The sequence below is a fragment of the Haliotis rufescens genome, unplaced genomic scaffold (genome assembly GCF_023055435.1).
Source record: "Haliotis rufescens isolate VD_foot unplaced genomic scaffold, xgHalRufe1.0.p SCAF_16, whole genome shotgun sequence".
NCBI lineage: Eukaryota > Metazoa > Mollusca > Gastropoda > Lepetellida > Haliotidae > Haliotis > Haliotis rufescens.
This window is the reverse complement of record NW_025963846.1, coordinates 8,437,329-8,452,009: the sequence shown is the minus strand read 5'-3', so window position 1 is coordinate 8,452,009 and position 14,681 is coordinate 8,437,329. Positions and strand designations below refer to the sequence as shown.

At 41.1% G+C, this 14,681-nt stretch overlaps 2 protein-coding genes across 4 annotated transcripts in view; one reads left to right on the top strand and one right to left on the bottom strand.

Moving 5' to 3' along the window:
• LOC124134180 overlaps positions 1 to 4,593 on the bottom strand; it is a 34,964-nt gene extending 30,371 nt beyond the window's left edge. Inside the window, exon 1 of the mRNA XM_046498891.2 lies at positions 4,304 to 4,593. The gene's annotated coding sequence lies outside the window, so the exon portion shown is untranslated. The remainder of the gene's footprint in view (positions 1 to 4,303) is intronic.
• A 5,939-nt stretch (positions 4,594 to 10,532) lies between these two features.
• Positions 10,533 to 14,681, top strand: part of LOC124134166 — a 57,068-nt gene continuing 52,919 nt past the window's right edge. For 2 of the 3 annotated variants that reach the window (XR_006861063.2, XM_046498877.2), the window contains exons 1-3: positions 10,540 to 10,691; positions 12,499 to 12,590; positions 14,562 to 14,618. Coding sequence is in view for 2 of the 3 variants with exons in the window: in XM_046498877.2 (XP_046354833.2) it covers positions 10,607 to 10,691; positions 12,499 to 12,590; positions 14,562 to 14,618 (234 nt within the window). In the remaining variant the exon portion in view is untranslated. Of the gene's footprint in view, positions 10,692 to 12,498; positions 12,591 to 14,561; positions 14,619 to 14,681 lie in introns of all 3 variants that reach the window. The other variant, XM_046498869.2, reaches the window with a different exon arrangement.

The following is a 14,681-nucleotide window of genomic DNA, read 5'->3' as shown; positions in this document are numbered from 1 at the left end:
GAGTGTCTGTGGCGTGTTCTGACGTTGACGTACACGTCGATCGAGTTCATCCCAGAGGTGTTCGATTGGGTTGAGATCTGGAGATCTCGACGGACAGGGCAATACGTTGATGTTGGCATTATTGATTGAAAGAAGGTGAGGTTGAAGAATCTGATTGTCAGATTTCCCTGAACCACAACCAAATCAGATCTCGTGATGTAGGATATGCGCTTCATTTCGATATAACATTAGTCATGAATAATATCCCGATAAACGTTCAGAATAGATGCAATGGGATCTCATGATTCAGGAAAGGGTGGGATGAGTTTTATTCCACACTGAAAGGCCACAGGCCCATGGTACAAAGTATTTTAGCCAGATCACGTGGATCAATCAGATCTCATCATTCTGACATGGAGGTAAGTTTAATCTGTTTACGGGGGTGGTTGCAAATATGTTTAACAGTTCATATTCTAATCAGCATTGCATGATAAAAAAAAACTGAGTTAGTTAATTGTGGGGGCAAGGTCATGGCTAATTCTTCATTATATGACATATCCGTACAAGATGATGAATGAGTCGATACATCGACACAGTACCCCTGGCATAGAGATGCAAGTACAGTGTACCGCATTGAGCATTCGCACGTACCCGTGAAGATCCGGGTTAGAAATAGTCTTTAATACGTGTCGTAAGAGACGATGACCGGGATCAGGTGATCAGGCTGCCTGACTTGGTTGAAGCTTATCGATGCTCATGGTGTTAATCACTGGATTGTCTGGTCCAGACTCGGTTATTTACAGACAGCCTGTGGGGACTTAACACATTGAACTGACTCCGAGCCGACCAGTCTTGGTTTTATGCCCTTCATGTCGAGCGCCAGGCAGATAACAAGTAACAGGTACCATCTTTTAACGTCTTTTGGTATGACGAGTACGGGAATCGAACCACGACCTTCAGCTCACCGGGCAGATGCCATATCTACTACACCACGGAGGCGGTCTTATTGCTCAAACGGACATGGCTGCCAAAAGTAAGACCAATCTTTATAATATAGTATGGATCTCCGATTGTGAACACACTCATGAATATTTGAAGACTATTTATTACTGATACACAGACAAGCCTGGTTATCTATTGTGCTCATCAATACATGTACACATGGGGTTGCTGAAGTTGTTATTGGGGCTGTGTATATAGCAGGGAGTCATATCATACGATGTAGTACCCCACAGGCCGACAACAGTGTGGGTGTAGAGGGGTCAGGGGATCATTTGGGAAGGGGGTCTTAAATTTTTCCACGGGTTCAAATCTGACAAGATGGTACAGGGGAATTCGTCTTAAGTTCAATAACATAAAGGTATTTTTTGGTTTCAGTTTAAAGGAGGGTGCCGGTTACCGGTAAATACAGATAGTCCACAATATGTCTACCAGGCCGTTCAGTGTAACATCTCAATGCAAGGCTGGTGTTTCCTGATCACAAAAGAGAATACCAGACTGTTACTCAGTCTAGGTAGATCTGTGCCTTTCCTATTCACGAGTTAGCTGACTGACTGCTCATGTAGGGTTCTCGCCCGCTGTTGAATCGACTTTCTCACAAGATACAATTATGAAGGAGGTTTTGAGAACATTATACACCTCCAACATCACACATTTGCTCTTCGGCTGGGTTAACCCACTGGATGCCACAGGCACATATATGTCACTTTTAAGTCAAACAAAATTCAAAATACATCACGCACATAAATACTCTTCAATTTATTTATAATTCTGTTCTGTGATATCATCAACTGTTATTGAGGTAATGCAGATTACTGAAATGACCTCTGAAAAGTAAGTACATTGTAAATATCTCTATTTTTGACATATTACTAAAAACTATCTCTGCATCCAGAGAGTCATCACAATGAATGTTCCTTCGGATTCGAACCCGTACACATCCACACCGCAAGACATTTGGCTAATGATTGTCAATTCGATACCTTATAAATAGTGGGAAAAGAAATTGTTTGTGGCGTGCAATTAGGTTCCGAGCTTAAGTTCAATATAGTTATTTGACAAGAAACGTTAATTGTTCTATTTATTATGTTTCTTCATGAGTAATTTTCCTGATCTATCATAGTGTCAAGACACTCTCGTACCCAGGGTTCACTCACTTATTCAATGTACGGTTTTGTTTGTTTGTTGTTTGACGCTGCACTCAGCAATATTCCAGCTATATGACGGCGGTCTGTAAATAATCGAGTCTGGACCAGACAATCCAGTGATTGATATCATGATCATCAATCAATTGGGATACGATGACATGCATCAACCAAGTCAGCGAGTCTGACCACCTGATCCTGTTATTCGCCTCTTACGACAAGCATAGTCGCCTTTTACAATGTACGATGGCGGGATATGGCTGGAATGTTGTGAAAAGTCACTCACTCACTCACACACTCACTCACTCACTCACTCACTCACTCACCCATCCACTCACTCACTCACTCACTCACTCGTGATACTGTTCTACTGAACTATGTGTTTCCTGAAGGCCAAGGTTGAGTCAGCTTGTTGCCGTGCCTGTCTACTACATCACCCCGTGTGTTACCTGTGTCAATATTGACACACTGCAGCTCCACTTTGAAGTACAATAACAGGATACGCGGTCAGACACCGACAATCGCCTAGGTCACTGCGGGTAACGAGATATCGTTTATGAATATAATTGTGTTTCTTGATAAATGGCATATGGCCGCTTGGAATGATTTATACATCATCGATTTATCATTTTAACAGCTAGTGTCAATATTTATCAGTTTACGTAATTAGTCTAACCAGTTGATAAAATAATTAAGCATTGAATTTTCCTGTTTACTCAGAGGATGGTAATATTTGAACTAATTAAGTAATTCACCAACGACCTTACATAGAAAGTAAATTGACAAAGTGATTGTGTTAATAATATGAAGTTGAGTTATATAATTAATAATATTACAAATCCGATAATGTGATATCGTGCAATATAACTCTCATGGCGGTTCATATGTTCAATTATTACGTTCACAATATTGCATCAAAACGTGATGAAATTACTTCAAATATCTTGCGACTAAATTAGCTCCAACCAAACAAGATCCGAGACAACCCGCCCGGGAGATAAAAATATGTAAACCTGATATTACAGGCAAAACGACTCACATTACATGCTTTGTCAAACACTATTTATTCATCACTACCCGGGTATTTAGCCTGTCTGGCATATACATACATTGGGTAATGGGAGAATTGTGTCGCTTGCATAGGTTTCATTTTAAGGGGCGGTGGGGTAGCCTAGTGGTTAAAGCTTCAGCTCGTCACGCCGAAGACCTGGGTTCGATTCCACATAGGTACAATGTGTGAAGCCCATTTTCTGGTGTCCCCCGCCGTGATATTGCTGAAATATTGCTTAAAGCGACGTAAAACCAATACTCATTCACTTCAGTTTAAAATGACGTCATTGCATGAAAGGCATTATTTTCATATGTGAGTGAATGTTATTTTACGTCACAGTCAAACTAACTGCTATATCAAGCGGCCTGTAAATAATACATGGTGCCTGGACCGGGCAAACCAGCGGTTGATAGCATGAGCACCAGTATACGTCATCGGGGCACAATCAGTGACATAATAACCCCTTGTCCTCATGTTAGCGGGCTCATAGTCAAGCGCTGGGATCTGTCCCGTAATTTCAGCATTTTAAGTATTTATTTAACGAATCCTCAGCCATGACGAGCCGTATTAATGTATTTACGGGGTTTTATATCTGCTACCCGTAGCGGACTGTTTACTCATGGAAATATTTTATTTGTTTGTTAATTTATAACACCTTACTCAGCAGGATTCCAGCTCTATGGGGGTGCCCGTAAATAATCGAGTCTGGACCAGACAAGCCAGTGATTGATATTATGAGCAACGATCAACGCCGTCGGGGTACGGTGTCATGCTATCAACCAATTCACAAAACCTGACCACCCGATCCATTTGGTCGACTCTTATGACCAGCATAGTCTGCTGGGGACCTGTTCTAAACCTGAATACCCACGCGGTATCCAAATATACCAACACCTAACAACAATACATATGTTCTGAGAATATCGGCATTGACAGTCTGTATTTACTCTACAAAATTGATAATACATTTTTAAAATTGTTAGCCAAAATGTTTGTTTTTACAAAAACTTTTCCTTTCAAGGCAACACACCGAGGTCTACTTACGATATATGGACATTAAATACAAACATAAACTGTCAACATTTTTCAATCGTTCACGCCAAATAGCAAAATGCAAACTGTCACTTACCCTTGAAAACTAGGGTTCAGTCATTTACCGTCTGTAAGTTCAATTTTCTGCAGAGGTGTGAACAAGTTATCCTGTGTCAATGAAATTACTCCTTCGCAGACTGTTGGCCAGCGTAGTGCAGCGTCCAAATCAGCGGAAATACTCAGCATCGCCTCCCGAGACTGGCGCCGAAGTGAAAGCAATCAATTATTGATTAACCGCTTTTATCAGCTCGTGCTGATTGATTGACTAGCAGACGACAGTGACGTCATCGGGTATAGTTGGAGAGAGTCTTTTGTGGAAGCGCTGAATGGTACCTGACAAGAAGGAGTTGTTGAGGAGAGAAATCATGCATGTATAACCAATTGGCTGCGACGAAACAACAAATGGTCTTCTGACTGCAGATTGCCTCCTCGTATGATGGCGTGAGTGTGTATACCCCTTCAACACGCGGTGTAAATAGGTAATGTGTATTTTTCTTACAAGTGAGCTTTGAATAAAGTCTCCCCTCTAAATCAGTCGTTGCATGACAATTATTAGCTTCGGGATTATTGATGCAAAGCAGCGTTCATTCACTGCCGAAGATCCCCGAGGGATGCTACTTGCCAAAGGTCAACATATAGCTGGATTTGTGAGTGACGTGGCTTTAACTCCGCTTTGAACAGTTTTCGAGTAAAACGTGCCACCCCGCTGTGGGAGGAAAGCCCGAAGTAATGCAGGTCTTAGACGTTTAGCAATTAGTGAAACCCATAAGCATGGGTATGGTGCTGACAAACCTTTGAACATTATAAGGGCGAACCGGGATTCGAACTCACAATCAAGATTTTTGGTGTGCCCAAGGGACGCAGCTCTGCACAGCGACTGGGCCACCCGTGCCCTTCTCGATTAGTTTTGTTTGATGTTTAACGCCACACTCAGCACTATTTCAGCTATATGACGGCGGTCTGTAAATAATCGAGTCTGGATTAGACATTCCAGTGATTAATATCATGAGCATCGATCCACGCAATTGGGATACGATGACATGCATCAACTAAGTCAGCGAGCCTTGCCACCCGATCCCGTTAGTCGCCTCTTACGACAAGCACAGTCGCCTTTTACGTCAAGCATGGGTTGCTGAAGACCTATTCTACCCCGGATCTTCACGGGTCAATTTCAGAAGCAATGCAAACATCAAAAGAGCTGTAACGCTCCGACATGTCACCATGTCCTATAATTTCATTCTACCTTCTTTACATTCATAAAATATATCCATTTGTAACAAAGTATGTATTTTTACATATTTTGATGTAGTATCGACAGTTATGGATACAAACTAAATCATTAATTAAAGGAACGGTCAACATTTATATAATAGTTTAAGTGAGTGAGTGTGTTGGGTTAAGCGCCGCTGTGGGCAGTGTTCCAGTTATACCATGGCATGTCAGCTTGACTTGGGAGGAAAGCCCAAGAAATGCAGGTCATACACATTTACCACGTGTGTGAAACCCACAAGCACGGGTATGATGCTGACATATCCAGGATTATAGTCAAGGCAAATAGAGAATTTCGTACCCAACGATCATATTCTGTCACACCTGAGGGAGGCAATTCTGCACAGCTAATTACAGAGCCTTCGAAGGGCGGTCGGGTAGCCTAGTGGTTAAAGCGTTCGCTCGTCACGCCGAAGACCCGGGTTCGATTCCCGACATGGGTACAATGTGTGAAGCCCATTTCTGGTGTCCCCCGCCATGATATTGCTGGAATATTGCTAAAAGCGGCGTAAAACCATACTCACTCACTCACTCACAGAGCCTTCGATCAGCGGGTTCAGTGAACACACTGAGGCTAAAGGCAGGTGAATACCTAAACTAGATCCACTACAAAGAACCAAATGATTATAGATGCAGCGGAATACCAAAAACTTTCCACACTAGCAGCATATACCATTGAAAAGCGACCAAGCGAGCATAGATACAGCAGACTCACATAACACAATTGCTCCAAGCTACTGGCGACCAAGCGAGCATAGATACAGCTGATTCACATAACACAAATGGTACAAGCTACTGGCGACCAAGCGAGCATAGATACAGCAGACTCACATAACACAAATGGTACAAGCTACTGGCGACCAAGCGAGCTTAGATACAGCTGACTCACATAACACAAATGGTACAAGCTACTGGCGACCAAGCGAGCATAGATACAGCAGACTCACATAACACAAATGGTACAAGCTACTGGAGACCAGGCGAGCATAGATACAGCTGACTCACATAACACAAATGGTACAAGCTACTGGCGACCAAGCGAGCATAGATACATCTGACTCACATAACACAAATGGTACAAGCTACTGGCGACCAAGCGAGCATAGATACATCTGACTCACATAACACAAATGGTACAAGCTACTGGAGACCAAGCGAGCATAGATACAGCTGACTCACATAACACAAATGGTACAAGCTACTGGAGACCAAGCGAGCATAGATACAGCTGACTCACATAACACAAATGGTACAAGCTACTGGCGACCAAGCGAGCATAGATACAGCTGACTCACATAACACAAATGGTACAAGCTACTGACGACCAAGCGAGCATAGATACAGCTGACTCACATAACACAAATGGTACAAGCTACTGGAGACCAGGTGAGCATAGATACAGCTGACTCACATAACACAAATGCTACAACCTACTGGAGACCAGGCGAGCATAGATACAGCTGACTCACATAACACAAATGGTACAAGCTACGAGAGACCAGGCGAGCATAGATACAGCTGACTCACATAACACAAATGGTACAAGCTACGAGAGACCAGGCGAGCATAGATACAGCTGACTCACATAACACAAATGGTACAAGCTACTGGCTACATCTGAATCAGATTGTGAGTGAGTGAGTTGGGTTTAACGCCGCTTTTAACACTATTCCAGTAATATTGCGGTGTGTCAGCTTAATGTGGGAGGAAAGCCCCAAGTGATGCAGGCGATGTTTACCCCTTCGGTGAAACCCACGAGCACGGGTATGGTGCTGACAAACCTAGAAACATAATCGGGGCGAACCGGGATTCGAACCCACAACCATAGGTTTCTGGCGTGCCCAAGGGACACAACTCTGCACAGCGAATCGCGGCGCCTTAGACGACTGGGCCACCCGTACCCCTTCATAACACAAAGGCTACAAGCTACAAGCGACCAGGAAAGCATAGATACAGCTGATTCACATAACACAAATGGTACAAGCTCCTGGCGAGCATAGATAAAGCTGATTCACATAACACAAATGGCACAAGCTACTGGCAAGCATAGATACAGCTGATTCACATAACACAAATGGCACAAGCTACTGGCGAGCATAGATACAGCTGATTCACATAACACAAATGGCACAAGCTACTGGCGAGCATAGATACAGCTGATTCACATAACACAAATGACACAAGCTACTGGCGACCAAGCGATCGTACATACAGCTGAATCACATAACACAAAGCATCAGAACTGAAACAGCAAACACAGAACGACACCATGTGTTAAGTGAGAAAGATACAATTTGATCACAAAACAAAACGCTACATGCTACTGGCGACCAATTAGGCATAAATACAGCTGAAGAAAACAACGCTCCTGGCGCCCAAGGCAGCACAGATACAGATACAAATACATCTTCATTTTCAGACATAGAGCTGCCCTACGTTGTATTTATTATAAGGTATCACGGAATATCTCGGGGGAACACGGGCAGGATGTCCTGCCTAGTCCGCCCAGCACGACATGATTGCTCTGCACGTTGTGTTTGTAAATAATAAATGACGACAAGAAGCCATTTCCTTTGTGCAGCAAGCAGCCTCAACCACAGGGTGCACCTGCATCAACATGCTATAAATTGATCCAAGCTTCAGGTACACTAATGGCGGGTGATAACATGTCCCATAAACGAGTTTACAATATTGCTAACCATCACGGTCTCAATATACCAGTAGTTAATAATTGAGACATAGTTCTAGTTCTAGTTCTGCTCCCCCAGTCGCCATGGACATATAAATACTATTAATATGTGACCATTCCTTATCAAAATGAAATAGCACAGTGCCTGCCAAATTATGTCTACATTTCCCTGTGTTTTACCCGTCCTACCTTTTTTCTGTAACTCTTTTCTTTCTTTATTGATTGTAATTGTTTTTAAATATATTCTTTTTCAACCTTTCTAAATTGTAATTCAAGACAAGACTTTTGATTTGGATAAATCAAAACATTATTCGGATCTTGTTTTGTTTCTAGCCGTTCTTTTCCCCTTGGCAACATGAGTTCCGCTGGTAGCTGAAGTACTCTGGCAGTCTGGTTGCCTGGGACGACAGGAATCTCACAACGGTGTCCTGACTTTTCACAACGCATGTGTCAATTTCCAATAGGACGATTCATCGCTCGTTTAAAGGGGGACTATCCCCGTGTTCTGCCTTGTTCTTGACATTGCAATTAACACTATGGAACAAACTAAGGCATTGACTGTGATTAGGGTAATCATTGAACTAGCGGACAAAGAATTTGTTGTTTGAATGATTCTGAAACAAACTGAACCCGTGAAGATCCGGGGTAGAATAGGTCTTCAGCAACCTATGCTTGCCGTAAAAGGCGATTATGCTTGTCGTAAGAGGCGACTAACGAGAACGGGTGGTCAGGCTCGTTGACTTGGTTGATGCATGTCATCGTATCTCAATTGCCCTTGATCGATGCTCATGATATCCATCACTTGATTGTCTGGTTCAGACTCGATAATTTACATCATATAGCTGGAATATAGGTGAGTAGAATGTGAGGTCCGTAACAGTAAAACTATAACAGCATGACGGCAGTATAATATATTTATATGTTTCTGGTTTGAGATCCTCGAGTCGTCCTTCACTTCTGAGATGTGACGATGTGTTTTTGGAATAGATGCTTATCATAAAGATGCGACTGATAGGTGGAATATTGCTGAATGCGGCATAAACAAAAACAAAACTATTTTTATTGTATATGAACTTTGGTACGTGATGTATCTTCGTCATATAGAAACGCTGTAGCTCTCAACAAAGGCTTTTTTCACTCATCGTTTCATTGTTCACGTGTTTTTGGAATAGATGCTTATCATAAGATGCGACTGATAGGTGGAATATTGCTGAATGCGGCATAAACAAAAACAAAACTATTTTTATTGTATATGAACTTTGGTACGTGATGTATCTTCGTCATATAGAAACGCTGTAGCTCTCAACGAAGGCTTTTTTCACTCATCGTTTCATCGTTCACGTGTTTTTGGAATAGATGCTTATCATAAGATGCGACTGATGGGTGGAATATTGCTGAATGCGGCATAAACAAAAAAACAAAACTATTTTTATTGCATATGAACTTTTGTACGTGATGTATCTTCGTCATATAAAAACGTTGTAGCTCTCAACAAAGGCTTGATTCATTCATCGTTCACCCAAGACTTTGGGGTACCCTATGTCCCACTGACCGTGCCTGCCACACGACTACTATAGGGATCCCTTGAATACCATGCCTAGTGAAGGGCGATGACCGAGAGATCATGAGATTACTTGAATTTCTCCTTGAAAATGTAAAGCCGTAATCTATATTGTTCAATTGTCTTTAATAACAGGCTACCGAAAGATGCTCTTTTAAACCAGTGTCAACAATTACGTATTATTTGTTACTTTTATAACAATAGAGATTGATCGACTACCGCCTCTTCAGCATAGTGTCAGTTATATAGCGACGAAATGCATTTACTTTATAATGTCAATAATGAATAATTGATATTACAAAAACCATTAAATTGACATCATAAAACATTTATTAATATCACAAATAGATTAGTTTTTATTATAAAAAAATGATCGGATTGGTGGTACATCATGTATCAATAAATAGAACTCTTGATACAACCAAAGACGTATATAGATATTATCATATATTATTATTATATATATACGTCTTTGGTTGTATCAAGAGTTCTATTTATTGATACTTGTCCGTCTTTGATACAACCTTTACAAATATCAGCACAATTTACTGCTATCTTTAATAATAGATTAAAAATAAATACACACAAAAATAAAAAAAAACAATCTGGAGGTTTTATTTTAAATTATTTGCACCATATGCATCGGCTGCTGTGTTTATTTGTCATCGACGCTTGCTTCCTCAGTTGAATGCATCGTGATCTAAGGGAAATAACTACGTATACACACATCTCGCAGCTGCTATTGCTTCCGGTACAATCACTGACATGTGACAAGCAAAAATGTCAACATCTTGGACGGCAGTAATGAAAAGGTCATCAGTATGATTGAATTTAAGAAATGTTTTGATTTGACAGGTTCAATTACTGCTTTTATATACCGAAGACGACAAGATCACGGAGTATCAGGTGCTGTTTTGCTCATCCACTGTTCATATTGGTTATATTAGCGTCTTTTGACACCACCCCCCAGCCAGAGGGAGGATTGACAAGTTATTGTCACAGTCCATGTACATTAAGGTATTACCGGTATATTGAGGTTCATGCTGTCCATGATACGTACCCCAGTATCATGTTTTAATGCTCGGTATATCGAGTGATTTCACATAGCGATTTTTATCATGTATTTAATCTTAAACACTTGCCAAATCCATGTACTTTCGAAATGTTTCCGTAATTCCAAAATGACAGTTCGCATTCTACTGTGGCAGTGGTATAAAACCAAGTCATCACTGTCCCGAAACTTGCATCCTTGAATATTTATAAAATGTGTAAACATTATGCTGTTCCAGCATCTTGTTTTGTTCCATTTGTGAACTTCAATTCCTTCATTGATGTTTGAATTGCTTCTGAATTCAAAATTTTGAATTATTCAATCATGATATGTATTGTAATACAGCCTTGTGCATTGTAAAAAATTGTGATACACTTTAAACATCCAATACCCATCCCTAATGTACAGACTACAGTATCGTGACATAGGCCCTAATTGCAATATCGTGATACACTTTAAACATCCAGTACCCATGCATCCCTAATGTACAGACTACAGTATCATGACATAGGCCCTAATTGCAATATCCTGCAGGGTGACAAGGCAGTTTACCAGGAGCATCTTACTGGTTCTATTTTAAAGTGCTAAGTGCACCCCTTTACAATCATTAGGGTTAGGTACCCCTTTCCGATCGAACACCCATTCACGATCCTTAGGGTTGGGCACCACTTGCCAATCAATCACACGTTTACTATCCTTAGGTTAGTTGTGAAATAAAGTATGAGTTAGCTATCTTTTTTTACAAATTAATCCTATGTAATTTGAAGAAATTCTGTGCAATTTCTATCACGTTTTGAGTTTCACTGAAAATATGGCTCCTGCACATGCTCGCAAAGGTAAACAATTGGTGCTGATGACTTGGTAAACGAGCACTAGTTTCTTTGTGATAGCGGTCATGGTCCCATTTTAGAATGTTGGCTAATTAGATTAGCCTAGCTTAGCTTCAAGCTGGCAACATAAGTTCGGTCAAAGTGCACTTCTCCCTCATGCACAACTGGAGAAGAGAGATCTCACTGTGATAACCTGCAAGTATTTCCACCAGGGCACCGTTGTACAAAACAACCTTAGCACTACGCCTGTTGTAAGTCTCCCTCATGCAGAACTGGAGAAGAGTGATCTCACTGTGCCTGTCGTAAGTCTATGTTAAGGTTTGGGAGTTACGATCATCTTAGCGCTAAGATAGCTTTGTACAATGGCACCCAGCTCTATATGAAATTTAGACATTGATAAGAACTTCCAACTGTAGGCCGTGCCTGGCTGGAATGATTAAAACTTCATTATGTAACACTTATGTATGATGGTTTATCAGCACCATACCCGTACTCGTGTGTCTTACCAAAGTCGTAGATGTCAGAGATCAGAGAAATGCATCTCTTGGGGCTTTCCTCCCACATCATGCTGACACACCATGGTATAACTTGAATATACTTCAAAAAGTAGCCTTAAAACAAACTCACTCACTCACTCACACTGTGGGACAGACAGTTTGTTTCTAAGATCTCTGAATCATGATTATTAATGTTTGGGTTTCTTGTATGGTTGTCTCATGATTAGCATCTGTTGACAAGTACCTTTGTGTCGGTTAGTTTCTAATTATTCTGAGTATGAGGGTGTTGTCATGGTATTCAATTAATATTTACTCTGTTCATCTGTTCCTATTAGATGCTGCGTCCATATCTCACCGAGTTCTGACACAAGAAAAGGATGGATCCATCATATATTCCTGGAATGACTTCAGTCCTCCAAACAAGAAGGTATGTCATGAGATAAATTACCTCCCTTGGCTGTGCCAGGATGTGCTGATCATGGGTTTGAATCCTAGACTCACCCTGATTATGACCCAAGGCCTGTCAGCACTATTAATTTATACTTATGGGCTCGCCAAAGTGGTTAATCATTACATGTACTCAACCTGTTTGGGCTTTCCTCCTACATGTAGTTGACATAAAATACAACTGTTTTTGAAAACTTCTCACTCTTGTATATTGTATTGAGCCTACATACTTGCAACTCGTTCTCAAGCCCTGGAAACCCGTGAAGATTCCGGGGTAGAATAGATCTTCAGCAACCCATGCTTGCCGTAAAAGGCGACTGCTTGTCATAAAAGGCGACTAACAGGATCGGGTGGTCAGGCTCGCTCACTTGGATGCTCGAATTGCGTGGATCGATGTTCATGATGTAAATCACTGGATTGTCTGGTCCAGACTCGATTATTTACAGACCGCCGTCATATAGCTGGAATATCCCTAATTTCTGCGTAAAACAACAAACCAAACCAAACCTCAAGCCCTGGTCCTCAGCAGCCAAAGTTGGTCTTGAGAGGCAAGTAAATGAATCTGGCAGTTGAGCTTGGTAACTTGAGACCACCTCCGTGGTCTAGTGGTAGAGCGACCGCCCAGAGAGTGGAAGGTCTGAGGTTCGAACCCCAGCCGCATCATACCAAAAGACGATAAAAAATGCTACTTGTTGTTACCCTGTCTGGTGCTCAGCATAAAGGGGCTAAAACAAGGCCTAGTCGGCTCGGAGTCAGTTTTCTGTGTCTGATTGGGATAATCATGTTAAACTGCGGCATGGTATCTCAGTGGGCTAGCACTACAAAATCAGCATCAGTCTGGACCAGTACAGCCACACAAACACCTGCATGCAAGTGCAAAGTACGAATATCTTGACGTGACGTTAAACCCCATTTCACCTCACCTCACCTTGGTGACTTGATAACTTGCTTGTCATCGTTCCCCGGCAGTGCAGGAAATTGCTCATAACATAAATCACTGGTTTGTCTGGTCCAGAGTCAATTATTTCCAGCCTATTGTGATATTGCTGTGGTATTGGTATGGTATTGCTGTGATAATGCTGTAATATTGTTGTGATATTGCTGTAATATTGCTGTGGTATTGCTGTAATATTGTTGTGGTATTGCTGTGATATTGCTGTGGTATTGCTGTAATATTGTTGTGATATTACTTTCATAATGCTGTGATATTGCTGTGGTATTGCTGTAATATTGTTGTGGTATTGCTGTGATATTGCTGTGGTATTGCTGTAATATTGCTGTGATATTACTTTCATAGTGCTGTGATATTGCTGGGGTATTGCTGTAATATTGCTGTGATATTACTTTCATAGTGCTGTGATATTGCTGTGGTATTGCTGTAATATTGCTGTGATATTACTTTCATAGTGCTGTGATATTGCTGTGGTATTGCGGTAATATTGCTGTGATATTACTTTCATAGTGCTGTGATATTGCTGTGGTATTGCTGTAATATTGTTGTGATATTACTTTCATAGTGCTGTGATATTGCTGTGGTATTGCTGTAATATTGTCGTGATATTCCTTTCATAGTGCTGTGATATTGCTGGGGTATTGCTGTAATATTGTTGTGATATTACTTTCATAGTGCTGTGATATTGCTGTGGTATTGCTGTAATATTGTTGTGATATTACTTTCATAGTGATGTGATATTGCTGTGGTATTGCTGTAATATTGTTGTGATATTACTTTCATAGTGCTGTGATATTGCTGTGGCATTGCTGTAATATTGTTGTGATATTACTTTCATAGTGCTGTGATATTGCTGTGGTATTGCTGTAATATTGTTGTGATAAAACGGTCATATTGCTGTGATATTGCTGTTATATTTCTGTTATATAGCTGTGAAATTGCTGTGAAATTGCTGAATGCAGCATTGAAAACAACTCCTCCATGTGTCCTCTGTTTTAGTCCGGATCCCTCGTGACCCATGTAGGGCTGTTTAACCCAGTTACTCAACAACACAAGGTCAGTCAATGTCCTCGGTGTATCAGCTGAATACTGTGTATAGTGCTTGTGTAGTGTGTGAGT